At 53.3% G+C, this 27,374-nt stretch overlaps 2 protein-coding genes across 5 annotated transcripts in view; one reads left to right on the forward strand and one right to left on the reverse strand.

The window, feature by feature from the left end:
• Positions 1 to 662: 662 nt before the first annotated feature.
• Positions 663 to 22,179, reverse strand: SFXN2 (sideroflexin 2). 3 transcript variants are annotated; one of them, XM_062215290.1, is made up of 12 exons: positions 22,095 to 22,179; positions 9,553 to 9,730; positions 9,223 to 9,393; positions 8,361 to 8,459; positions 7,716 to 7,791; positions 7,386 to 7,471; positions 6,239 to 6,299; positions 5,839 to 5,905; positions 5,276 to 5,325; positions 4,899 to 4,948; positions 3,174 to 3,221; positions 663 to 2,410 (listed from the first exon to the last, which is right to left on the reverse strand). In XM_062215290.1, exons 2-12 carry the CDS (start codon positions 9,711 to 9,713, stop codon positions 2,311 to 2,313), a joined length of 969 nt encoding a protein of 322 aa, XP_062071274.1. In that variant the 5' UTR covers positions 9,714 to 9,730; positions 22,095 to 22,179; the 3' UTR covers positions 663 to 2,310. The 3 variants fall into 3 exon arrangements, with proteins under 3 accessions (XP_062071274.1, XP_062071272.1, XP_062071273.1); XM_062215288.1 differs by lacking the exon at positions 22,095 to 22,179 and adding an exon at positions 21,352 to 21,538; XM_062215289.1 differs by lacking the exons at positions 3,174 to 3,221; positions 22,095 to 22,179 and adding an exon at positions 21,352 to 21,543.
• Positions 22,180 to 22,436: 257 nt separating this feature from the next.
• ARL3 (ADP ribosylation factor like GTPase 3) overlaps positions 22,437 to 27,374 on the forward strand; it is a 36,260-nt gene continuing 31,322 nt past the window's right edge. Inside the window, exon 1 of one of the 2 annotated variants that reach the window (XM_062215292.1) lies at positions 22,437 to 22,524. In XM_062215292.1, the coding sequence (XP_062071276.1) occupies positions 22,522 to 22,524 (3 nt within the window). In that variant the 5' untranslated portion in view covers positions 22,437 to 22,521. Of the gene's footprint in view, positions 22,525 to 22,606; positions 22,646 to 27,374 lie in introns of those variants that run through there. The other variant, XM_062215291.1, reaches the window with a different exon arrangement.

Raw genomic sequence — 27,374 nt, forward strand, 5'->3', positions numbered from 1 at the left:
AACACAGGATTCTGTCAGAACTTCCTCCTCTCCTTTTACCTGAGAGGGAGCTACCAGACAGGACAAATATTAAACCGTGCAGTCTGTATCAGCACTTCCCACACCGAGGCCTTTTCGTCACCTTAGGCCCCTCCCTGTCAACACCCCACAGGATTCACCTCGATGAAGACAGAGCTGCTGTAAAATGAGGCAGAAAAGCAGTTGCAGCAAACGAGTCTCCTGTCATAGGAAGCTACTCAAACGGACTCCTCTGCTCAGACACCAGCTAAAATCACATTGCACACAGTGAACCAAGCCACACACAAAGGCTGCATGTGTGGGGCTGACCTTGTGGCGCAGTGGGCTAAGCTGCCACTGGGATGCTGGCACCCCAAGCCTGAGTACCGATTCCTGGCCGCTCTGCCTTCCCACCCAGCTCCCTGCTAAGATGCCTGAGAAACAGAGGAAAATGGTGCAAGTGCCTGGCCCCTGAGCTCAGGAAACCGGGATAGAGTTCCTGGCTCCTGTCTTCAGCCTGGCCCAGGCCTGGCCATTGTGGCCATCCGGGAGTGAACCAGCAGATGGAAGATCTCTCCTTCTAACTCTCCCTCTTTCTGTAAATCTTTCAAATATGTGAATAAACCTCTTTTAAAAATAAAAGTTAAATTTTATGATATGTGGATTACAATTTTTTTAATCGGTGGGGGAAGGGTGGATCAAGTTGTAGCCAGGATCTTGCCATCAAGGAGGGGGCTCTTTCCCGTTGGAGCACAATTCCCCCAAGTGTGGGCTGCAGACAAAACTCCGCACCAGGAAGTAGCAGAGCACATCCTCAGGCTCCCCCCAAGACCTATGGCAGGGACACCAGGGGCCGGCCCTGGGACCCACGTTCTAACAGGTCCTGGGGTGAATCTGATGCACATTTGTAAAAACCACCGCTCAGGGGCAGCGTGTGCACGCCTTTTGTGTAAAGGGCCACACAGCAAATGTCGCAGGCTTTGCACGTCACCTATGTAGGGTCTCGGCCACACGGTCCCAGTCTGTTTTTAACAGGATGCAAATACTGAGTTCCTAGGTGGACAAACGCAGGTAGCAGGTGTTGGCCCTGGGCCTCAGTCCGCCGAGCCCTGCTCCCATTCTGGGAAACCTCTGGCGCTTCCGGGACAGGCAGATTCGTCCGCTTTCATCAAGGAAGCAGACAGCAGCCTCGAGGCAGGCACAGGTTCCCCTCAGAGTTGAGAGCCTGGGTCTGAGGAGCCAGCACCAGGCAAGCCCAGCTCCCGCTTCCCACGGAGGCTTTATTAACTTGGTCTGGGGACCAATCTCCCGTGCTCTCTCAAATGATTTATTCAGGTCACAGTGACGTCCTCGGGACAGAGTCAGCAGGTCCTACCGGACAGAACACACCCACACCGACCCCAGGTAAGCGCCAGCGGCCCCGCAGCAGAAGGGAAGCGGCTGTGCCCTGCGCCTGGTCTGTGAGGCTCCCTGGTCCTGGCCGACGTCCTCCTAGAGGTGTCCAAGTAAAACTTCCCCTTCCCATCCGGACACAGTGGTCCTTCTCTGAGGAAAGGAGGCAGCCAGGAAATGACCCCCATGGAAATGTGTGATTAACGCTTCCCTCCGTCCTCGTCACTCACGGCGAGTGGGTTTATCTTTTAAAACAGAGGCCGGAGGCGGTGAAGAAAGAGAACTTCCACGGCGATGGAAAAAGACGCCAAGGAAAGATGCAGGCACGATGTTAAGACGGAACAGCCGGTGCCGACAGACAGGGCGTGGCGCACCATGGAACCCGCGGCCCCGAACTGCCGGGGGCCTGCCAGGCTCAGGCGTAGCAGCTCCCCCGAGGCGGCTCTCCGGCTCTGGGCAGTGGGGAGGAGCACGAGGACGGTGGGCTCCAGGCGGACTCGGATGTCCTCCCTGCCTCCTCAGTCAGGCTGGAATGGCCCGGGCGAGCGGTCCCATCACTTGGGAGAGGACGAGGAGGAAGGGAGGCCCTGAGGGCTCTTCCCCAGGCCTGGCTACAGCCAGAATCCTAGAGGTTTCCTCATTTCTCCAGATGACTTCTCCAGATGACTGCCTGCCCCAGGCCCAGCAACTTCTCCCTGTGAGGACCTCAGCACTGGTCTCCAGGGGCCGAGGGTTAAGGAGAAAGCAGAGCGAGGGCTTGGGTCTCTGCTCCCCTCTTTTCATCTGTACACCCTAGAGGAGTCCAACAGTCCAGGTGAGGCATCCTCCCACCCACCCACCCCAGCCGCAGGCCTGAGAAATGGTGGCTAAGGCGGAGCTGGTGGACAGGGGTTTCCACTGGTCCTGGCTGGGGTGGGGCGCTTAGAGACCCTTATTAAAGTAGACGTGAGGCATGAGTTCTCCGTACTTGGCCTTGATGGTGTCTCGGAGCTCTGGTTCGAGGTAGGAAGCTGGCAATTCACTGGAACGAGAACAAGAAGCAGGTGATGGGCATGCTAGTTGGGACAAGCAGCGAGTTATCCTCAGATAAAGTCCAACCCAAACGCCACCTCCAAGAAGACCTTCCTGATTTGTCCAGCCAGAACGGTTATTGACCTCACAATATGTTGCTTTTACCTCTACTCAGGCCCAACTCCATTCTCCCTGGTTTAAATTTCTCACCTTCTCACAAGGTGACAAGCGTGGTGCTCAGGACACCATGTCTAGCAGGTGACCGCAGAACTGGTCCTGAGCTGCAGCACTGAGGCAGCAGAGACCCGCGCCTCTCTCAGCATCTGATCAAGCCAGGCCTCCTCCTCCAGTGCCTGGCCTGATGCTCCCCACCCCTCCCCCTCCCCCACCGACCCCAACAAGGACACACAAAGCAAGTGGTGAGGTTCAAGTTGCCAACCCTCTGGCAAACCCAAGTCAGAATAAGCACCAGGGCCCTTGTTTAACTTGAAAGAGCAGCTTCAGCTAGGGAGCCCTTCCTACCAACCCGGCCGGCAGTGGGAGAATGCTTCCTGCTGCCGCTCCTCTCCGGGCAGCCCTTGCTCCTCCGGCCTCCTCTGGCCCCGGGCCATCTGTTTCTGTTGGCCCTTCCCCACATTAAGAGGCCCCAAGCTTAAGCTGCTGGGCACTTGGCCTTGGACAAACACTGCCCCTGCTGTCCCCTCCCTCTCCCCTCCTGGACAACAGGCAGGTCAGGGCGCGCCCAGGCAGGCTGTTCGGTGAAAGGCTGATACCATTCCTGTGGGAAGAGCCCACACGCCACTGGCACCATGAAGATGAGGCTGCGAGGAAAGAGAAACCAAGGTGTCAGGGTGCACCTCCCCGTGGCCCCTCACATCCCACCCTCGATGCCTGTGCACCAGGCCTGTCCTCCCAGGTAGCCCCAGAGCCCCCTTCCTCCAGTGCCTTCCCTGGCCTCTGAGTGCTGGGAAACTCATCCTGCTATGGGGACAAAACCAGAACCCCCTCCACTCCCATCCCACAGCCCCGGGTTCCAGCAGATGAAGAGAGAATGCAGGGAGGAGGGGCAGGAGCGACAGCACACAGCAGACATGCAGGGCGAGGGGCGATGGCGTGAATCCTAGGGCCCAGCTCCTTTGGCTGCTAGCGCCCACCAAGGGGTGGAGACTAAGCACCTTCTCGGCACCCACAGGTGGCTGGAGGAGCTCGTGGGTCCGTGCGGCTGACTCAGGAGGTCCAGGGAAGGACTCAACGGTTGTTATTTCCAGCAAGTTCTCAGACAGGCCTGAGTTGGGGATGCAAATTACAAGATGTGGGAGTCTAACAGACCTGCCTTTGTATCCCAGCTTTGCCACCTGCAAGCTGCGCAATCTTGAGCAAATAACCTCTGAGCCAGCAGAGGAAGGGCAGCGGTGCCCGCTGGGCAGGGCTACTGGGAGGAGTCGGTGAGACTCCGCAAAGCGCCAGGCCGGCAATGAGCAGGAGTTAGTACAGCGCGGTGTTGGACCACTGAAGATCAAATCTCAGCTTCAGCAATCACCAGCCATACACCCCGGGGCGATTTTTTTTAATGTAAGCCTCAGTTTCTTCATTTGTAGGAGATGCTAACAGGACACACACATGCCGCCAGGGCAGACGGTGCCAAGTGAAAGCACAGACACGAAGCGTTCACTCGGCAGGGACGCAGAAGACCCTGAATGGACGCCAGCTGTTACTGCTGTCAGCATTAGCCCCGCGGCCTTGCCGGGCGTGATTCATGCTGGGAACACGTCTGGCCGGAGGCAGGCACCTGAGGATGCTGCCACAACTTGCGGCTTCTTCCTCCTTGCAAGGCTGGGACGCCTGGCCGACAGCCTCAGACAGAGCTATACCTCATCGTTCTTGTCTCGTCTCTAACACGGGTCCAGATTTGCCGTCAGAGGGACAGGAGATCACTTTGTTTTCCACATGAATGCGTGCACACAGCCTCGCTAGCCGCGTGCCTTTACAAAAGACGGGTGTGAGCTCTGCGAATGGGCCACAGGTATTCTGAGCTTGGCCATTTACAAAATTGCTTATATTTTAAAATGTACTGGAGAGGCAGAGAGAGAGAGAGAGAGAGAGAGAGAGAGAAAGAGAAACAGAAAGAGATCTTTCATGCATTGGTTCACTCCCCAAATGCCCACAACAGCCCAGGTTGGGCCAGGCCAAAGCTGGGAGCCCAGAACTCAATGCAGGTCTCCCTTGTGGGTGGCAGGAACCCAATTACTTGAGCCATCACCACTGCCTCCCAGGGTCTGCAAAGGCAGGAAGCTGGAGTCAGGGCCGGAGGAGGGTATAGAACCCAGGACCTCTAATACGGGACATGGGCATCCTAACCACTAGGCCAAATGCCCACTCCTGAGCTTGGCCACTTTTAAAGTCAGGTAGAGGAGCACACGTTCTCCAATGCTGCAAGAAGACAGGACTTAGGTTCCCCAGCCACCACAGAACCCAAACCGTCGCAGCACGATACTCACAAGCACCCGCACAGCATGACCTGCAATGGGGCGTGCAGGACCCTGACTCTCTGCACAGAAACAAAAGAGAGACCACGTGGGACTCCTAGACCTTGAGGTGAACCCCGCGCCTGTCCCGCCACAGATCCGCCAGCTACAGGAGCCCAGAGGCAGGGATCTCCCCGCCCTGAGAGGGAGGGGCAGGGGGATTCTCCTTGCTCCCTGCAACAGTCGGGAAGCCCGCTATGATGTCTAGGACCGAAGGCCAGCAGGCACAGGGATGGGCTCTGCTTGAGGTGCTGGCTGGCGGGAAGGGAGGGAGGTCAGGAGTCCCAGGTACAGGGGCTTGGGGGGGGGGCGCTCTGGGCAGGGAAGATGCAAAGGGAGGCCCCATTTACCTTCATGAAATGCAGCTTCTCCAGCCTCTCCATGACAATTGGCAGCAAGACTGGAAGAGACCATGAGCAGCTAGGGAAGACTGGAAGAATCTCCCCAAGAGCCTTTGTGAAGCCACTTCAGGGGCTGAGTGATTCTCCCCTCCCCTAGAAGCCCCAGAAAACCCCTTTCATTTGGAAGAATGGAAGACTGCATAGGCACGGTCACCCTCAGCCTGTCCCCCCAAACTCCCCACTGTGCACACCTGTAACCTGCAATAATCACAGGACATGAGCCATCAGGCCCAAAGTGTCCCTCCCAAAGCTCAAAGCCACCTCTCGGGCACACCCTCTGGAATACACCCCTGTGAGAAGCAAACCAAGGCAGGGCGTCTACTCCCTCTCCCGCTGTCTCTCCAGCACCCCAGTGAAGTTCCGGTTCACTGATGTTCTAGGGCTTTCAGCATGCCCGTGTGAGAAGCACAGCTGCGGAGGCAGGGGTCCCTCGCCCACCCACGGCTGAGTGTGGCTGGGACCTGCACTAGGTGCCCAGGGTCCCCCAGGATGGAAAGACTTCCCCGTCTTACTCATGCCAGGAGCTGCCATGGTGATCCGAGAGATAACCACCTGGGTGATGCCCACTGCCGCAGCTCTCTGAGGACGGGAAGGAGCGAGCTGTCAGGAACAACGTATCTAGTGCACTGCAGGGCTAGGTCAGGGTCACGGCCAAGTCTGAGCTGGTGAAGGGGATGGGACCCTCACCCAACCCTCTCCCACCCAGCCAGACCAGAAATGATGGAGCGAGGTCATCAGAGGCCTGCTTTGCACAGAGAACTGTGGGGTAAACTCAAAGGGCAATCGGGACAGGCTCAAAGAGAAGGCTCCTCAATCCTCTAACCACGCCTGGGCCTGCTTTGCTCACTGCGGAGCCGACAGGGTCTGAGCCTGGATTCCCTCCTCCCACCCCAGAGGGAGGCCTGTGCTCACCCGGGACTGGCCGATCTCATTGTGGCTCCTGTCCTTCACGGAGATGCCCTGGATGAGTTCCCTAAACACAGACAGGAGGTGCTGGGTGTGGGGAACGGGGCGCTAGAAGCCTGCCAGCCACGTGACTCACAAGGGCCCAAAGCCAAGGCTTTCCAGCACCAGGAAGCCGCCTCCCGCGGGCTGGCCTGCTGACCTTCCTTCTGCCCTCCAGTGAGAGGTATCTCAGAAGCAATCGAGGGCAGTGACTAAGAGAGCTGGCCCTGGGCCCAGACTGCCCAGGGTGATTCCTGGACGCGTGTGTGACCTGCAGCACGGTCCTTCACCCTCCTAAACAGGGATCATCCTGGTACCTCCTTCATAGGATCTGGTGAGGATGAAGCAAGACGGTGCCCGCAAAACAGCTGCTGGGACACTGGACACACAGTGACCCCTCCACAAACAGTAGCTACTCTGTGGCTATGCCCAGGCCTGCTCTGGACGGCACGCGCCTGAGACCAGGGTGGCGGCCGGGCTGCACTCATCCACAGAGAAAGAGCCGCTGTGGTGGGGAGGGAGACAAGGCGGGTGGAGTGGGTGCTCTCTCCGAGACAGGCCGCGATCAATCTCCACCGTGAGTAGTCCCGAGAAAACGTGTAGACGCTGCTCACCCTGCGTGGCACTTGTCGCAGCCACCATATCAGCATAGCTTCCTGACAGAGGACCACCTGTGCTCTCTCTGGTCAGGGAATAAGCCCCAGGAGACGTGTGTCTCCCTCTTTTGTGCTGGAAAGCTCAGTGCTGGCGCCTGGAAAGCATCCACCCGCTCCTGTGGCTTCCTTCAGAGCCTCAGTTCTGTGCTATCCCAGCTCCGGCTCTGCTCCCTTACCCTCTGCAAGCCAGTGCCCGGCACCCGGGGTTGAGACACAGGCAGAGGTCTCGACTCGACCACGGTTTCACTGGAAGGGCCGCCCTGTCTCCCCCACCACCCACCACCCCAGAAAGGATGCCCAGGGCACTCACACCCCTGGGACCAACACCACAGGAGCTCAGGGAGCAGCCCTTCCCCCCACCCCCAGCTTGGTCCCCAGGATCCACCCCCGGCCTTGGTCTTGTGTCCTTTCCCCGCTGACCTGGTGGTGTGCAGGGGGCAGGGGGTCTCTGTACTCACTGCTGGCGCATCATGGGGATGTTGACACAGTTGGCTGCGGCCACGGCGGCAAAGGGCACCCAGCGGCCCACCAAGGGTGGAGCTCTCTGCCAGGCAAGGACAGTGGGAGTGGTTTAGGCTTGGGAGGCTGGGGGTAGAGGGGCCTTAGGGACTAGAAATCATTAGAGGACATTATAGCTGGCCACTGCCATGGATCTGGAAATCCAGCCTGGAGTCCCAAACTCCTTGCAAAGGCCCAGGAAGGACCCAACCAGGAACAGCCCTGCCATTTTCCCCTAGCCTTTGCTGCCCCCCAGTGGCCACCTGGCCCACAGCAGCCCCAGACCATACCTTGGTCAACATGTTCATGCCCACAGCCGTGGCCACTGCGGTGGTTGTAGCTGTAAAGTAGGCAAGGGCCATCTGCCTGGGGGAGGAGAGAGGTGCTCAGTCGGTGCCCTGCTGGCTGGGACAAAGCCCGGTGAGGCGGCTCCAGGCCTAAAAACCAGTGATCTGCCCCCAGCCTCCTCTGGGACCCTCCTCCCTTCACTCACGATGTCCCCGCCCCCTTGGCCTTTGCGCCAGCTCTTTCCCACCCCAGAACCTGTGCAGTCTGCAGCTCCTGCCTGGGGATCCCTCCCTGGGCTCCAAGCTTCCAGCTGACATGCCATCTCTGCAGATGGCTGCCCCCTTGCTGCTCTCTGGACTGTCACCTCGAGACTGTCCTCAGTGGCAGTGAACCCCATCCAGGATCACTATGCTTGATTTCCCCACCAGAACAGGGACCAGCACCCAGAGCACTCGTAGCACATAACGGTCAAGAAGCATTTGTAGAAAGCAGGAATGGATGCACTTTGAATGGGTCTAGAAGACACTCTCCTAGTGAGCCTCAGAAAATGCTTCCAACCCCTGGCAAAGGCCGCCTTCCTCTCCTGCCCGCCCCCAGGGGCTGCCCCTGGGGAAGCAAGAGGATGGCCTGGGGCCCGGGTCTCCTACCTGACGGATGTGGGGCAAGCAGCATTCCTGTTGGTGTAGTTGACTAAGGCATTGAAGGACTGGTTCACCCACTGCCAGAAGATCACCGCCGGCATCGTCCTAACAGGAAGGGAGACCAGGAAGGGACGGGGCGTAGGAAGGGAGGGAGGGCTGAGGTCCCCCATCAAATCACATTATCTGCAGTTCCCATGCCTGGAGTATCCCTCCTCCTCCCATCCATGGCAAGATCCTGCTCTGCAAGAGACCACTTCCCCCTTGGAACTTTCTGGAACCTGCGCTGCCCCTCCAGAGACAGAGGTAGTCATTCAGCATTCCCTGCTCCCCCAGTCTAGCCCTTACTTTTGGGCTCCTCAGTGAAACTGGTGCATACTTCCAACACCAGGCCCCGGGCTCAGCCCCATAAATGAACAAACGGACAAAGGGGCAGGAGGTGGCCGGGCTGCAGGGGAGTCACACATCTAGCAGCTCCACCCAGAGGGAATCCTCTCCCCAGCTAGGCTGAGGAAAAGGCTCTTTGTATTTTATTTGGATGTTACGGATAAAAAAAAAAAAAAGTTAAATTGCACTGTAGGAGAAGAACTTTAAAGCAGGGATCAGGAGAGCTGGCTTATTGAGCGCTCGGGAGCGGACTACTTCGGTTAGGATCCAGGCGCCCACATCTCCTTGGACAAGTTTCTCTGTTCTTCATGCGTGACATGGAGCTGATAGAGGCGTGCATGTGTCGGGGTGTTCAGAGGGTGGGATGAGGCAATGCACGCAAAGAACTCAGCGTGGTTCCCAGTATCCATCATCATCCTAACACGGCTCCCCGCCTCGCAGCCCCGGGCAGCTGCACCTGCCACCGCCTTGCCCCTGGGCCCACCTGTAGAACTGTAGCATGAAGCCCGTGATGATCATGCCACCAGGGACCTGGAAGGACATCCGCCCGATGACGTTCATCTTCTCCCCTGTGTCGGGGTGGAAGGCCGAGTCGTACAGCTTCTTGGCATACAGCAGCTGCTCCACCTGGGTGCCTGGGGGCACGACCCCCATCCTGCCCCCCAAAGACAGCAGGGAGTTACCACCAGCCTGACCCATGCCTGAGATCTCTGTCTATTCGTTCACCCGCAGCCGCAACTGCCGCCGCCTCCCTGGAGGACCCCATCAGTGAGTGTCACCCACCGCCTCCCCCTCCTCTCCCTTGATCACTCACCTGCTCTTTTCCACCGTCGCCTTGGCCCAGTCCAGCTCCCGCTCCGGTAGGAAGATGGTGCGGGGGTCCGTGATGTTGAAGAAGTGTTTCACCCTTCCCAAGAAAGTGCCCTGGTCCCAGCGGGGGGCATCGATATTAAAGCCGGACAGGTCAGCCTTCATGGTGCTCACCCACGAGACTGAGGACAGAAGGGATGGAGAAAGAAGGGGCTTACCCCCCAGCCAAAGCCCGCCCCTGCTCCACTGCTCTGGGCTGCCTACTTCCCCAGCCACAGGCGTCTCCCGGCGCGGCTCTCCAGGCTGAGCCGGAGTGTCGACTCGTGTTTCCCGAGTGCCTGCTGCCGACCAGGCCTGTGCTGCATGACACTGGGAGAACCAGGAAAAGCGACCCAAGGCTGTTCTTGGGGAGCTCAGGGTCTGTCTGGGGAACAAGAGCAGTATATGTAATATATGATAGTCCCTGGTGCCTTGGCAGAGAGACGGGGAAAGCAGCCATTTTTAAATACACCCAGAAGGCCAGCGTTGTGGCACAGCGGCTTAAGTTGCAGCTTGTGATGCCTCATCACATGGGGGAGCGCCGGTTCAAGTCCCAGCTGCTCCACTTCCAATCCAGCTCCCTGCTAATGAGCCTGGGAAAGCAGTGGAGGATGGCCCAAGTGTTTGGGCCCTGCACCCATGAGGGAGTCCTGGATGGAGCTCCTGGTTCCTGGCTGTGGTTTAGCCCAGCCCTGGCTGTTGCAAGCATTTGGGGAGTGAACCAGCAGATGGAAGATTCTCTTTCTTTGTCTCTCTTTCTCTCTGTCTCTATCTCTCTGCTGCTCTGCATTTCAAATGAATAAATCTTTTATAAAATAAATACAGGAGACAACACCATGGCATAGCAGGTAAAGCTGCCGCCTGTGGTGCTGGCATCCCATATGGGTGCCAGTTCGAGTCCCAGCTACTCAATTCCGATCCAGCTCTCTGTTATGGCCTGGGAAAGCAGTAAAAGATGGCCTAAGTCCTGCACCTATGTGGGAGACCCAGAAAAAGCTCCTGGTCCTGGCTCCAGATCGGCCCAGCTCCGGCTGTTACAGCCATTTGGGGAATGAACCAGCACATGGAATACCTTTCTCTCTCTCTCTCTCTCTCTCTCTCTCTCTCTGCCTCTCTGTAACTCTTCCTTTCAAATAAATAAGTAAATCTTTAAAAATAAAATAAACACACCCAGAGCACTCTCTTCTTAACCAGGCCTGCCCTCAAAGGAAACTACTTTATCAGAGCCTAACCAGTTGGGGCTTTAGCAGAACCTAACTGATTTGGGGGAAGGGAACCCCAGCCCCTCTAGCCTTCCTGCCTCACCTACGGGGGAGAGGAGAGTGAGAAGCACTGGGGAAGTGCCGGGCACAGGCTCAGTAGAGACGGGACTTAATCACAGGACTGGAGGACGCGTGCCTCCTGACCTCACCGCACAGCAGGGCCCCTCTCAGATGCCTCTGGAAACCCAGGCCGCTGCAGGAAGTGTTAGCCTCTGAAACAGCAGCGGCAGCAAATGGCAAACGTGGCCTAACTCCTGGCCAGATAAACGTGCTCAAGGCCTATTTACCTCAGTTTCCCTCACCGGGTACATCACATCCGGCTGCCAACAAAAATTACAAGGCCTACCAAAAGAAAACACAGACTGAAGAAACAGACCAGGGGCCAGCTCTGTGGTGTAGTAGGTTAGGCCTCCATCTGCGGCACCGGCATCCCATATGGGCACTGGTTTCTGTCCCATCTGCTCCACTTCTGATCCAGCTCCCTGCTATGGCCTGGGAAAGCAGTAGAAGATGGTTCAAGTGCTTGGGCCCCGCATCTGTGTGGGAGACCCAGCAGAAGCTCCAGGTTCCTGACTTTGGATCGGCCCAGCTCTGACCATTGCAGCCAATTGGGAAGTGAACCAACAGATGCAAGACCTCTCTCTCTTTCTCTCCTCCTGCTTGTCTGTAACTCTTTTTTTTTTTTTTTTTTTTTTTTTTTTTTTTTTTTTTTTTGACAGGCAGAGTGGATAGTGAGAGAGAGAGACAGAGAGAAAGGTCTTCCTTTTTGCCATTGGTTCACCCTCCAATGGCCGCTGTGGCCGGTTCATTGCGCTGATCCGAAGCCAGGAGCCAGGTGCTTCTCCTGGTCTCCCATGGGGTGCAGGGCCCAAGGACGTGGGCCATAGCAGAGAGCTGGCCTGGAAGAGGGGCAACCAGGATAGAATCCGGCGCCCCAACCGGGACTAGAACCCGGTGTGCCGGCGCCACAAGGCGGAGGATTAGCCTGTTAAGCCACGGCGCCGGCCATCTGTAACTCTTGAACAAATAAATAAGTCTTTTAAAAAATTATTTAAAAAAAAAGAAACAGATCAAGCATCAAAGCCAGATTCAGGTATGACAGGGATATTGGAATTATCAGACCTGGAATTTAAAATCACCATGACTAACACACGAGGGACTCCAAAGGAAAAAGTGCACAACAAATCTAAGGACAGATAGATGATAGAGCAGAGAGGTGGAAATGAGTGACAGCAACGAAACAAAGGATGCAAGGGAGGAACTGAGGATATCCCTAAGTGCTTGCACTACCCCTCAAGTGTTAGTGAAAGTGGACTTGGATTACTTGTAAACGTCTATTGCAAACTCTAAGGCAAACTCTAAAAAAATGTTTTCAAAAGTATAAATGAGAGCCTGGTGTTGTGGTGAAGTGAGTTAAGCCACTGCCTGTGATGCCAGCATCCCATATTGGCCCCAGCTTATGTCCCAGCTGCTCCATTTCCAATCCAGCTTCGTACTAGTGCCCCTGGGGGAGCAGCAGAAGATGGTCCAAGTCCTTGGGCCCCTGCACAAACGTGGAAGACCCAGATGAAGCTCCTGGCTCCTGGCTTTGGCCTGGCCCAGCTCTGGCTGTTGCAGCCATTTGGGAGTGAACCAGTGGATAGATCTCTCTCTCTAACTCTGACTTTCAAATAAAATCAATAAGCCTTAAAAATATATATATAAATGATATGTTAATATAGGAGAGAAAATGAGTCATATATAAAATTTAAAATGCTAAACTTTTTGAATTTTTCTCTGAAAATCTCAGAAAGTTATAAAAGGATTTTAAGGGTTATATGGGAAAGGTATTGTGGTACTGTGGGTTAAGCTGCAGCTTGCGACACCTGCATTCCCGTATCAGAGTGCCTGGAATCAAATATCTGCTTCTGATCCCGCTTCTCACTAACACACCCCCAGAAGCAGCAGATGATGGCACAAGTACTTGGGTTTCTGCCATCCACATGGGAGACTCAGACTGAGTTCTGGGTTCCTGACTTCAGCCTGGCCCAGCTCCAGCTACTTGGGGGAGATCTCTCTCTGTCTGTCTTTGCCTCTCTCTGCTTTTCATATATTAAAAAAAACAAAAAGACCAGTAACAAGATGAGATGTATAGCTTAGAAGGAACACCCTGGGCAATCATACAGGAAAAAACAGGGTGGGGCAGGACCTCATGAGATGCCAGGAGACCAGATGGAAGAAAATCCAAAAAATCCAAGCAAGAGGTAAGGCTCAGGGCAGGTGTTCTGGTGCAGCAGGTCGGGCCACCACTTGGGACGCTAATATCCCATAAAGGAGTATCTGGTTCAAGTCCTGGCTACTCCATGCATCTGATCCAGCTTCCTGCTAATGCACTTGGGAGACAGCAGGTAAAGGCTCAAGTACTAGGGTTCCTGCCGCCTATGTGGCCTGGCTTAGCCCTAGCCTGGCATTTGGAGAGTGCATCAGCGGATGGATATCGCGCTCTTTCTCTCTCTCTGTCTCTCCCTCTATCACTGTCTTTCAAATAAATAAATCTTTTTTTTTATATTTTTTTTAAATTTTTTTTGACATGCAGAGTGGACAGTGAGAGAGAGAGAGACAGAGAGAAAGGTTTTCCTTTGCCGTTGGTTCACCCTCCAGTGGCCGCCGCAGCCGGCACACCACGCTGATCCGAAGGCAGGAGCCAGGTGCTTCTCCTGGTCTCCCATGGGGTGCAGGGCCCAAGCACTTGGGCCATCCTCCACTGCCTTCCCGGGCCATAGCAGAGAGCTGGCCTGGAAGAGGGGCAACCGGGATAGAATCCGGCGCCCCTACCGGGACTAGAACCCAGTGTGCTGACACCGAAGGCGGAGGATTAGCCTATTGAGCTGCGGCGCCAGCCTAAATAAATAAATCTTTTAAAAAGAAAGAAAATAGGCCGGCGCCGCAGCTCAACAGGCTAATCCTCCACCTAGCGGCACCGGCACACCGGGTTTTACTCCCGGTCGGGGCACCGGATTCTGTCCCGGTTGCCCCTCTTCCAGGCCAGCTCTCTGCTGTGGCCCGGGAGTGCAGTGGAGGATGGCCTAAGTGCTTGGGCCCTATACCCCATGGGAGACCAGGAGAAGCACCTGGCTCCTGCCTTCGGATCAGCGCGGTGCGCTGGCCGCAGCGCGTCGGCCTCAGTGGCCATTGGAGGGTGAACCAACGGCAAAGGAAGACCTTTCTCTCTCTGTCTCTCTCTCTCACTGTCCACTCTGCCTGTCAAAAAAATAAAAATAAAAAAGGTGGGGCTTAAATGAACCCAGATGAACCCAGAGGAGGGATCAAAATCTTTTAATATAATTTTTTTACTTTATTTACTTATTTTCATTTTTAATAACTTTTTAACTTAAAAGGCAGAGAGACAGAGATCTTGTACTCACTGACTGACTCCCTTAACGCCAGCAATAGCCAAGGCTGGGCCAGGTTGAAGCCAAGAGCCAGAACTCCTGGGTGAGCATTAGCAAAGCTGGGACTTGAATCAGGCATTCTGACATGGGATGTAGCCATCCCAAACAATGTCTTAACTGCTATGCCAAATGCCTACCCCTGAGAAAATCTTTCATTATTTTATAATTTTTTTAAGATTTATTTATTTATTTGAATCAGAGTTACACAGAGAGAGGAGAGGCAGAGAGAGAGAGAGAGAGGTCTTCCATCTGCTGGCTCACTCCCCAGATAGCCACAACGGCCAGAGCTGCACCAATCTGAAGCCAAGAGCCAGGAGCTTCTTCTGGGTCTCCCACGCAGGTGCAGGGGCCGAAGGACTAAGGCAAGGCTGTACTGCTTTCCCAGGCCATAGCAGAGAGCTGGATCGGAAGTGGAGCAGCCAGGATTTGAACCGGTGCCCATATGGGATGCCGACACCACAGACAGCGGCATTATACACTATGCCACAACTCTGGCCCCTATTTTATAATTATTTATTTACTTATTTGGGAGAGAGAGATCTTCCATCTACTGGTTCACCCTCCAAATAGCTACAATGGCTGCTGCTGCTCCAAGCCAAAGCCAGGAGCCCAAGCACTTGGATCACCTTCTACTGCTTTCCTAGGTTCATTAGCAGGGAGCTGGAGTGGAAGCAGAGTCGCTGGGACTCAAACTGGTGCTCCACCTGGGATGCCGGGTGTCACGGCAGTGGTTTGACTGGCTGCACCACAACACCGCTCGCTGAGAAAACCTTTAAATCAGGAACTTGCTACGCCATTGGTACTGTATCAGTGAGGGTTCGATCAGACACAGAATCAGTAGATTGTATCTATCTCCACCTATTACACACATAAATCTAGAATGCACTCACTACAGGGACTTGGTGAACAGGCTTATGCGATCGTGACAATTGGCTGAGCAGGCCTGACAACAGCAGGGTGGGCAGCCAGGAAGAGACAGTCCTGGGGGGAAGGGGAGCTTCGCACGGGGTTGAGTCTCAGACTTGGGGGGCCTGGCCCTCATTGAAAGGGCTTGCTTCTGTGTGAGTAAGCCAGGCCACCCAGCATAAGCTCCTTTTTGATTAACTTAACATCAACCAATTAGGGGGTTAGTTATATCTGCAAAGGCCCTGCACAGCAACACCTAGATTCGTGTCTGAGGAATAAGGTACCTGTGTGCTGTACCCGGAAGCACCCCAGAGAGGGAATCCTAGGAGTCGTTAGCCTAACCACGGGGAAACATCACAAGTATGTAGAGTAAAGCCCAGGGCTTCTCACTTGGGCAATGGGTGCTGAGACAGAGCACAGAAACATAGGCTCTAAGAGATAACACAATGAGCTTTATTTTCCCTTCATTGAATTTCAGGCTCCTCGGAACTTTCTTAAATCGAACAGGCTGTCTACCATCTTGAGCCCTTTCCAAACACTGTTCCCTGGCCAGATATTTTTCCTTCCCCAATAGCCAGGGCTGGTTCAGGCCAAAGCCAGGAGCCAGGAGCTTCTTCCTGGTCTCCCATGTGAGTATAGGGAACCAGGCACTTCGACCATCTTCCCCTGCTTTGCCAGGTACATTAGCAGGGAGCTGGATCAGAAGTGGAGCAGCTTGGGACCGGTGCTATGTCGCAGCGGGTTAAAGCCCTGGCCTGAAGCACGGGCATCTCATATAGGCGCCGGTTCTAGTCCCGGCTGCTCCACTTCTGATCCAGCTCTCTGCTCTGACCTGGGAAAGCAGAAAACGGCCCAAGTCCTTGGGCTCCTGTACCCACATGGGAGAGCTGGAAGAAGCTTCTGGTTCCTGGCTTCGGATCAGCACAGCTCCGGCCGTTGTGGCCACCTGGGGAGTGAACCAGTGGATGGAAGACCTCTCTCTCTGTCTCTACCTCTCTCTATAACTTTTTCAAATAAATAAAATAAATCTTTGAAAAAAAAAGTGAAGCCATTAAGATTCAAACTTGTGTCTATATGGGATGCTGGTGTTGTAGGGCTGTGGCTTAATTAACTATGCCACCTCACTGGCCCCCGATTGGATATTCTGACTTTCACTACAAATGAGGCAAGCTCAGAAAAACAAGGCCCAAAAGATGAGAAAGAAAAGCCAAAGAGAGTGGGGAGACAGCCGTGGTCACTTTTTAGGTTTATTCATTTATCAACTTGAGGGTCAGAGAAACAGATACAGAGATTCCATCTACTGGTTCACTCCCCAAACACCTGCAAGAGCTGGAGTTGGGTCAGACTGAAGCCAGGAGCCCCGAATTCCATCCTGGACTCCCATGTGAGTGGCAGGGGTCCAAGCACTTGAACCACCACTGCCAACTCCCAAGGTCTTCATAGGCAGGAAGCTGGAGTCAGGAGCTGGAACTGGGAACGGAGATGGGCATTTGAAGCACTAAGGGTAAACACACACTCCTACTTTTAGATGTTTAGTTAGGGTGGAAGGGACTTTAGGAAGTTTATATGATGAGGGTAGGCCATTTTTTTTTTTTTTTTTAAGATTTATTTATTTATTTGAAAGGCAGAGTTACAGAGAACCAGAGACAAAAGCAGAGAGAGAAAGAGTGAGGTCTCCTAGCCACTGGTCCACTACCCAAATGGCCATTAACGGCTGGGGCTTGGCCCGGCCAAAGCTAGGAGTCAGGAGCTTCTACAGGGTCTCCCACATGGGTACAGGGGCCCAAGGACTTGGACCATCTTCCGCTGCTTTCCCCTGGCACATCAGCAGAGAACAGGATCAGAAGTGGAGCAGCAGGGACTCGAACCAGCACCCATATGGGATGCTGGCACTACAGGCAGTGACCTTACCCACTACACTACAATGCCAGCCCCAGTTCTTTTTTCTTAAAAGGGACTTACCAGGGCCAGTGCTTTGGCATAGCAAGTAAAGCTGCCACCTGCGACACCAGCAACTCACATGGGCACCGATTCAGGTCCCAGATGTTCCACTTCTGATCCAGGTCCCTGCTAATGTGCCTAGGGAAAGCAGCAGAAGATGGCCCAAGTGCTTGGGCTGCTGCACCCACATGGGAGACCTGGAAGGGGATTCTTTTTGGCTCCTGGCTTTGGCCTGGCTCATCCCTAGCTGTTGCAGCCATTTGGGGAGTGAACCAGCAGATAGAAGATTTCTCTCTCTCTCTCTCTCTCGCTTTCTCTTTCTCTCTTTGCCTCTGCTTCTCTGTAACTCTGCCTTTCAAATAAATCAATAAATCTTAACAACAACAACAAAAAAAAGACTCAGGCATAGGTCTCAGTTCCAACTGAACCAGGAGTGGGAAGAGGTAAAGAATTAGATTCCCTGGACTCTATGTGAAGCTGGGAGTCTGGCTGGCCAGCAAGTCACTATGCCTTGGCTTACACAGCCCTGGGCTCACAGGGGACAGCCTGACTGAGCAAATGCTATGCTCCGCCCAACACACACACACACACACACACCTCAACTCAGCATTGCAAAGTCCACTGTCTCCCACATGGAAGTCCTACCACGATAATCATTTGCTAAATGATGCAAGAATCTTTGCCCTCCTTACTGAGGTCAGGATGGAAACAGAACAGTCCTTATTTTATACAAACCACAAGACCAAAAAGACAACTCGATTATTTGTCTGGAACAGCCCCCCACATCCACTGTCCGCCAACGGGAACAGTTCTCTGACTCCTGCAGGGCACATCAAGTCCTTGTGATAAGTACTCTGGTACCCGGAGCTTTGCAGCATGCTGGGCTGTTAGCACTGTCGGCTCCCTGCCATTTACAGTCACTCATTTACCTGGCCTCCCCGACAGACTGTAAAGATCACGAGCATCAGGACCAAGTCTGTAGCGTTCCCTGCTGCATCTCTCATATGCCCTCTACAAACGTTTACTGCCTGCCTGAGATGCACTCCAGCAGAGGCCTGGGTTCTCCTGGCTCCTCTCTGAAGTCAAACTCGGGAACTGCCTTGCTCAGAAGAAGAGCAGGTTATTTCATGAAGCCGCAAATTCTACCCTGCCTGTACGAAGGCACGTGTGGCCTCTAAGTTCTCTTACACAGTTTCCCTCCCTCTTCCCGCACAAGTCACATCTAGCCTTCCCTAAAAAAGGCTACCATTGGGGCTGGCGCTGTAGCACAGCGGGTTAATGCCCAGGCCTGAAGGTTCGCCATCCCATAAGGATGCCGGTCCAAGTCCCAGCTGTTCCACTTCCAATCCAGCTCCCTGCAAATGTGCCTGGGAAAGCAGCAGAGGATGGCCCAAGTCCTTGGGCCCCTGCACCCATGTAGGAGACCCAGAAGTTCTTGGCTCCTAGCTTCAGATTGGCTCAGCTCCAGCCATTGCAGCCATTTGGAGAGTGAACCACCGTATGGAAGACCTTGCTCTCTCTCTGTCTCTCTTTAACTCTGTCTTTCAAATAAATAAAATAAATCTTTTAAAAAATAAAGAAAGAGGGTGTCAGTGCTGTGGCATAATAGGTAAAGCTGTTGTCTGCAGTGCTGGCATCCATATGGCCGCCAGTTCAGATCCCAGCTGCTCTACTTCCAATCCAGCTCTCTGTTACGGCCTAGGAAAGCAGTGGAAGATGGCCCAAGTCCTTGGGTCCCTGCACCTGCATGGGAGACCCAGAAGAAGCTCCTGGCTTCAGATCAGCGCAGCTCTGGCCCTATGTCCATCTGGGGAGTGAACCAGCAGATGGAAGACCTCTCCTTCTCTCTCTCTCTCTCTCTCTCTCTCTCTGTGCCTCTGCTCTCTGTAACTCTGCCTTTCAAATAATATTTAAAAATCTTGAAATAAAGAAAGAGAGAGGGGAGGGAGGGAGGAAGAAAAGAAGGAAGGAAGAAAAGGTTACCATTATGTCCCGGACAGCCCTACTTCTGATGCATTACAGCTCCACTAGGAACAAGGTGGAAATGAAAACAGCGATTAACTAATATTTCCCCTGTAGCACTGGAGAAGGTCACAACTGAAGGGCATGGGGACCCATGATGTCTTTACAGGAGAGGAACCTGAAGCCCACAGAGGTTCTCGCCGACTGAGCCAGCATGGTAAGCCCTGTGGCACACGTGTCCCTGCATGAAGGACTTGGGGCAGACAGCGCCACCCAGAAAGATCCTCTCTCCAGGATGGTCTATTTGGCTTCCCCAGCAAGGGGGGAAGAAAGAAAGGACGGCAGGGCAGAGAAGTCAGGAAATGAAGCCCGTTCACACCGCCCCTGAGGTCATGCTCCCAACAGTATGGACACCCAGGGAAGCGGTCTGCAGATCCTTTCGGAGCTATCCCCTCCCCCATCAGCAGCCCCAAGGAGGGAGCCAAACAAAGCACTGTTGGAATTCACATCAGAGAAGGTGCGAGGCAGCCAGACTCTGAAGTCAGACCAAAGGCCACTGAGATGGACGAGGATTCCTATCAAGGTTTCCTAGAACCTGATGGACGGACGTGAGTGGGCCCAGGAATGCTGGCCGACACTCACCTGGCTCCAGGCTGCTGTGATGTTAGGCGCCTGACAACCTGAAAGAAACCTGCCTCACTTTTCTCACAAAAGCCAGCCACCTAAAAATGATGGGTTATAGGGGTGCATGCCCCAAAGCACTCATTCATCTGGGCCTCCTGGGTCAAGGTTCTGAACTGCGTCTTTGCTCCAAAAATCTAAAGCTGGTATACACATAGCTGATTTTTAAAAAATGATTCATTTTTTGAAAGTCATATTTACACCGAGAGAGAAAGGAAAACACAGACAGAAAGAGATCTTTCAACTGTTGGTTCATTCCCCCAGATGGCCACAACAGCCGGGGCTAGGCCAGGACGAAGCCAGGAGCCTGGAGCTTCCACTGTGTCTCCCATGTGGGAAGGGGCCCAAGCACTTGGGCCATTTTCCTCTGCTTTCCCAGGCACATTAGCAGGGAGCTGGATAAGAAGTGGGGCAGCCAGGACTTAACTGGCGCCCATTATGGGATGCTGGTGTTGTAGGTGGCAGCTTTACCTGGTACGCCACAACACTGGGGCCCAGATGTTTTAAAAATATTTTAGGAATGGATATTTGCCACTGGGGTTAAGCCATCATCGGGATGCCTGCATTCCATATTAGAACCTGAGTTCAAGTCCTGGCTCTGCTTCCAATTCCAGCTTCCTACGAATGTGCAGCCTGGGAGGAAGCAGGGGATGGCTCAGGTATTGGGTCCCTGTCACTCACATGGCGGTCCTAGATTGAATCCAGGCTCCTGGCTTCAGCCTGGCCCAGCCCCAACTGTTAGGGTGTTTGGAGAGTGAATCAACAGGCGGACGACTTCTCTCTCTCTGGCCTTCAAATAAAACAAACAAATAAATAAAATACAACAACCTGCAGTTGAATGTGTAAACAGTTAAAGACCACTCAGGAAAAAAAATCTTCATTCTAATGATCTTAACTACACATAAAATCCGGCTGGTAGGAAAAAAAAAGTCCAAAACCCTAGATGAAATTGATAGCTAGCCCAAGGGCAGACATTTAGCTCAGAGGCTGAGATGCCTGCATCCCACATCAGAGTGCATGGGTTCAATTCCCAGCTCTGGCTTTCTTTCTTTTTTATTTTATTTATTTGAAAGAGTTACAGAGAGAGGTAGAGCCAGAGAGAGAGAGAGAGAGAGAGAGAGAGAGAGGGAGAGAGAGAGACACAGATCTTCCATCCACTGGTTCACTCCCCAAATGACTGCAATGGCTAGAGCTGAGCTGATCCGAAGCCAGCTTTCTCTGGGTCTCCCACACAGGTGCAGGGGCCCAAGATCTTGGGCCATCTTCTACTGCTTGCCCAGGCCACAGCAGAGAGCTGGATGGGAAGTGGAGCAGCTGGGACTTGAACAGGTACCCATATGGGATGCCAGCACTGCAGGCTGGGGCTTTAACCCACTGCACCATAGCACCAGCCCCTTGCTTTCGACTCCAGCTTGCTCTCAGGTGAGAATCCTGTATTGAGTTCCTGGCTCTGGGCTTCCAATCAGCCCAGGGCCATCTTGTGCATTCTGGGAGTGAACCAAGTGAACCCTTAGATAGTGCTTCCTTTGCGGCAGGCAATGCTCTATGCATCTGACAGATAACATTCATAATTCACATTACCCTCACTAGAAACCGCTGAGGTCACAGGCACACACACGCACATCAGTAAGCTTCCAGATGTATCATCTGCCCCCCAGACTTCATCAGCTCTCGAAAGGCTCTTGTTTCCATCTGTGATGTGTCCCTCCCACCTGAGCAACTGTGTTTAGGAGCAAAGTAAACAAGTGTGTCCAGGTCGGTCCAAGTCCAGACTCGCCATCTGCAGCAATCGATTTCTGGGGTTGTGCGGTGAAAAGCAGTTCTCTAGGAAAGGTGACATTTCCATGAGGGCAGACTGTCACGCAGCGCGCCGAGATGCGGGCCTACCACTAATGCACGTGCTGAGTCTGGACTTACACGGACCGGGTGGGGGCGGCGCTTCCCAGCTCACCCAGAACCCGTCTCTCTCCCCCCTGAAGGGAAGTTCAGGCCCGCGCCTCCAGGTTCCAGCTCGGGGGTTTAGAGCGGTCAGGAGGCTGCCCCTGGCCCTCCGACCAGGAACCTTCACCCGCCGGGACTCCCTGTGGAGACGGTTGCACAGTCCCTAACCCCCCACCCTTCTGCCTGGCGCTCCAAGGCAGCTGGGGTCCGAGCAGTGGGATCTGCGAGCAGCTCTAGGCCACTCCTCGAACCACGTGGCTTCTGCAGGTAGACGTCCAGCCCACACCGCAGCACAGCGCAGGCGGAGTCAGGACAGAACTCCCGGCCCTCCCGGGATGTGGCGACTGCAGACCGCTGGGCAGCCTCCGCTCAAGACCCCTTACCTGGCCGCAGAGGGATGCCCTGACACAGCCGCCGCCAGATGTAGCCAGCCGCTGCAAGCCGGACCGGGTGCTCCGCCTGCCGGGGCCAAGGGGCCGCCTTCTCGCCCGCCCACGCCCCTCCTCCTGGCCAATCAGGCACCGGGAGGCTCCCGCCAGCCACGTGGGCGAGTTTTCGCCATTCCCTGGGTCTCCAGCCCCCTCCGCAGCGACCCCGCCCGCGCAGGGGCGGACACCTCGGCGCGCTTGCGCACTTTGGAGAAAGCGGAGCCGGACCCCGCCCCATACGGCGGCTTTGCTCCTCCGCTGTGCGTGCGAGGGACGTCGGGGGCGGCGCCGCGGCAGTTGCCCCTGGTAACGGGGGAGGCTGTAGGAGGAGGAGGAGGAGGAGGAGGAGGAGGAGGAGGAGGAGGAGGGATTCGGCGGGAGGATGGTGAGTGTGGGGACCCGGGCCCCTCTGCACCCGGCCGATCACCCCCCTCCCCGCTCCAGGCCCAGGGCGGAGCCCCGCGCTTAAAGCCGAGGAGGAGATGGGAAGGCGCTCAGCCTGCAGTGTGGGTTCTGGATTCGCTTTGGGGGGCGGCGGGAAGCCCCGAGGGTGGGCCCAGAAGGGAGGCCTGGGCTTAGGGAGGAAGGCGGGGCTTGCGACGGGTCCGAGGCTTGGGGAAGGGGCTGGCAGAGTTGGCGGCTGGCCGGGTACCGAGCCCAGGCTCCATCAGTGCCCTGGTGGCAGGGATGAGGGCAGATCCGGGGAGCTGCGGAGCAGCCGCCTCCGCACGCAGGCTTGGATCTCCCCCGGACTCGGCCTCCTCGCGCTGCGGGACCGGGGTCCGGGCCCGCAGCGGGGAGAAGGTGGGCCCGCGGCGCTGGGGGACGGCAGCCGGGCTTGGGCCCCCGGGGTCCGATACCCAGGACACAACGAGGTGCGGTTGGAAGGGATGCCTGGTGGGTTCCACGCAGTCTCGGCGGCTGCGTGACGGGGGCGCTTCTGCAATCCCGAGCTATTTTATTTATTTGCTCAGAGTTCCACAAGATCCGGTTGCTGATGACCGACGACTCGTTCAGTCCTTAATCTGTGTGGATGGAAACAAATTGGCTTCCCGGCCCCTAGCATCTCCTTCGAAACCTGTTGCAACCCCGTTTTGCATGTGGCCACACTGGGCCCCCAGGTCTTGATCCCCACGTGGGGTCTCCAACCCCACCTCCGGCAATGAGGGAGGGAAGCTAGAACTGGAGAATAGGTGTGAGTGGGGCGAATCTTCCCTCTGTCAACCCTAATTAAGGCTGTGACAAATCACACGTTTTGTGTGACGGATTTGACAGTTCCTTGTTGATTTCTGTGCGGTGGCACTGAGTGACTTTTGAGCTAGTCGTAGAAAAATCGATTTGTTAAAGATTTCGGAGCAGCTTGGTTGGTTTACCAAGTGCAAAAAACCCAGTAAAGGAAACTTGCAGTAACTTACCACCCTGCCCCCTTGTTCCTTTCTGACCTTTCAAAATGTTGAACCATTACTATTAATTTAAGAAGTAAGAAAAATCCAGATGTCCGGGAGGAGAGAGTACATGTTTCCCTTTGGTCGATTATCCACTGAGTAAATTTTGATAGGAATAAAGAGTCTCAATTGATTTAACATTGTCATTCTGCTCCCTGAAGCAGAGCTACTTGATCTGACCTTGCCATCACACTTCACACTTGCTACATTTGTAGCTTTTGAAACCTCAGGCTAAACAGATTTTTGCAAGTGTTTTCTTTTTAGTAATCATTTATACATGAGCAGTCCACTTGAAGGCTAGGTTTTTCTCAACCTATGAGTGCAAACATAAGTATTTACACAGAAAACTCCTAAAATCGAAACAAAAAAAGGCATGTCAAGCCACCAGAGTGAGATTTGTCATTATTGAGGAGAACTGCATGAGAATTGGCTAACTTTTCCCAGTTTATTTATCAATTAAGTGGACTGTGTAATTTGGTGATTGTTTAATTTATAACTTCATGCCACAATAAATTAACCACTGCTCATGTTTCCAGGTGCACATTGGCACTGTATACAAATTGACGGTGTGTACACAACACTGTTGTATACAACTGTTGTCAATAATCAAAACAGATTGGGGATTTGTCTCTTCCTTTTTTCTTAAAATGAACAATAAGAAAGTAGGACAAATTATTCTGGATTCTTTACCTGGTCACCAAATACATTTTTTTTGTCTATTTCTAAGAGAGTGAGCTATTCTTAGGATTGGAAGTAGAACACTGAATTTAAGTGGTCAGTGGTGTAATTAAATATGTCACATCTGGTATCCCCAGGAGCCCCCATGCTTCACTGTACAACTGTAAAGTGAGTTCCAGGTTTTGAGCTGTTTTTTTTTTTTTTTTTTTTTTTTGACAGGCAGAGTTAGACAGTGAGAGAGAGACAGAGAAAGGTCTTCCTTCCATTGGTTCAGCCCCCCCAGATGGCGCGCTGCACCGATCCGAAGCCAGGAGCCAGGTGCTTCCTCCTGGTCTCCCATGTGAGTGCAGGGGCCCAAGGACTTGGGCCTCCTCCACTGCCTTCCCGAACCACAGCAGAGAGCTAGACTGGAAGAGGGGCAACCAGGACAGATTCTGGCACCTCAACCAGGACTAGAACTTGGGGTGCCGGTGCTGCAGGGGGAGGATTAGCCAAGTGAGCCACGGCACCAGCCGGTTTTGAGCTTTTTTTAAACTTCAGCATCAACTGATATATTTTTTAAAAAATTAAGGTTACTGCAACCATTATTGGTTTCTGTGAACATTTAGAGTCAGCTGCATTACTCCTGCCTTATGATACCAAGTTCTTGAAGAAGTACCAAGATGACAGTAATCTTAGCACATAACTAATCACTGTTATTTAATGTGTGACTCCATGCAGTAGCTATTTGGGGATTGCTTTCCACCCCTGTGGAGCTTGGGGCAGTTGTCAAGCTTATTCAACACTGAAAGTTTGTTCCCAGCAGTGTCTAAGTTTTCTGGTCTGAAAATGGTCAGTTAAGGAACAAAAAGCCCGCAACTACTGTTGGGAGTGCCTGCCATGTGGCATGCTTTCTATCTGCTACTTCATTTAATGCTCTTGGCATTTTTCCTGGGGTGTGACTACTGCTGTTCCCATTTCCTAGATGAAAAGATGCCCCGGGTTGTGTGTGCTTGGAGAGGGAAGTTGAATGAAGACAAGTCTGAAATCGTGAACCTCCTAGTGAGGCCCACCCTGGCTGAGGAGATGCCTGGGAAACCTTGTGTTTTTATTTAGTAGAGTGGTGATAAAAAAGATGACAAAATGTCAGTGAGATTGTCCCTTTCAAAGCTGTAGAAGTTGAAAGAAGTAAGAATAAATAAGTAAAAATAATCAGTTCCACTTAAGCTAGTCATTGGGAGGGGCCATTTTTGAAAGTTGGCTTTGTAATTTCAATATGTAAGATGTTAGCTCATTTTCCATACTCCAACACATCCCTGTCCCCCTCCGCCACTCCAGTCTCTTTGAGTGACCTAGTTTGTAGCATCATTTTAGGTCAGCGCACCATGTCTCTGCCAGTAGCTGAGTTTAAGCTGACTTTAAGGCAGATAAAATGTCTGGAGGCATGATTTTCTTGTAGAAAAGTTAGTTTAAATGCTTTGTGGCTGAGTCAGACCACTTCCGTCCACCAGGGTGCAGATAACTTGTAAACACCCATGCTAGTGACACATAATGTACAATTAATTGAAATTCTTGTTTTCTTACTGCCTTTGTTTAATGTTGTAGGAATGTGGATCCTGCATAGAGGTCCTGTCCATTTTGCTCACTGTTGTACTTGGGGTACATTATGGCTGTCTAATAGGATGACCCATAATGAATGGATATTTTGACCAAGAATAAAACTTGTAAAGTTAATTGTATTTATACTACAAAGCTCAGGCAAATGATAAATTTAATTTCTAATGGCTGTCTCCCTTTGTTGGACATTTAAGCTAGAGTATGGGTGTGTATGGATGGAAGGGCAGAATGCTCCTAGACTTTCTCTGCTCCCTTTCATCCAGCCTCTCTGGAATCAGCTTACTCTGTACCTTGCAGACAGAACCCTGGTATCTATAAATGTCCTCAGCCCTATTTAGCACACCTGGTAATCCCGTGTGCCCCTGTCCTCCGTAGCTGGATTAGCAGCCTGCTGCATTGCATGTGCATCCCTAGGCCATGCTTGACATGACGCTTAGCATTTTGCTGCAAGAAAATATTAGCAGAACTTTCCATTTCTCCGTAATTTCACCTATAGGTGAAGCACGTAAACTTTCTGTTTCCCAATTAGAAATGAAGACGTATAGTATTCTGGACCATTAGGTTAGTAAAATTTCTCTGCAGTCAGGATGATTGCTTTCTCCCCTGGGTTGTGTTCTCTCCCTTTCTTTTAAGATGAATATAGGGCCGGCGCCGCTGCTCAATAGGCTAATCCTCCACCTTGCAGCGCCGGCACCCTGGGTTCTAGTCCTGGTTGGGGTGCCAGATTCTGTCCTGGTTGCTCCTCTTCCAGTCCAGCTCTCTGCTGTGGCCCGGGAGTGCAGTGGAGGATGGCCCAAGTCCTTGGGCCCTGAACCCGCATGGGAGACCAGGAGAAGCACCTGGGTGAACCAATGGAAGGAAGACCTTTCTCTGTCTCTCTCTCACTGTCTAACTCTGCCTGTCAAAAAAAAAAAAAAAAAGAAAGAAAGAAGATCTTCATCATAGTGTCTTCACTCGTGGGTGACTCAGAAGATTTTACCTGTATGTCATTTAATGTATTAATACATCCCAGTTGTTTGGGGATTTACTGTAAGAGATAATGGGACCCTTTTTTTTCCACATCCATTCAGGCACTCGGGATGAGTAGTGCATTGTGGGTTTTTTGTTTTTTTTTTTTTTTTGTATCATTCTGAAGATCTCAGAATTGTAACTGTTCTGAGAGGTGGTATTATAAATGAATGATTGCAAATGGACGCCCAGGAGACTTCTTACAAATACAGTGGGTTTTTTTGTTTGTTTGTTTGTTTGTTTGTTTGTTGACAGAGTTTAGACAGTGAGCAAGAGAGAGACAGAGAAAGGTCTTTCTTTCTGTTGGTTCACCCCCCAAAATGGCTGCTATGGCCGGCGCACTGTGCCGATCCGAAGCCAGGAGCCAGGTGCTTCCTCCTGGTCTCCCATGCGGGTGCAGGGCCCAAGGACTCGGGCCATCCTTCACTGCCTTCCCGGACCACAGCAGAGAGCTGGCCTGGAAGAGGAGCAACCGGGACAGAACCGGCACCCCAACCAGGACTAGAAC

Source organism: Lepus europaeus, chromosome 17, assembly GCF_033115175.1.
Source record: "Lepus europaeus isolate LE1 chromosome 17, mLepTim1.pri, whole genome shotgun sequence".
In the NCBI taxonomy this organism is placed as follows: Eukaryota; Metazoa; Chordata; class Mammalia; order Lagomorpha; family Leporidae; genus Lepus; species Lepus europaeus.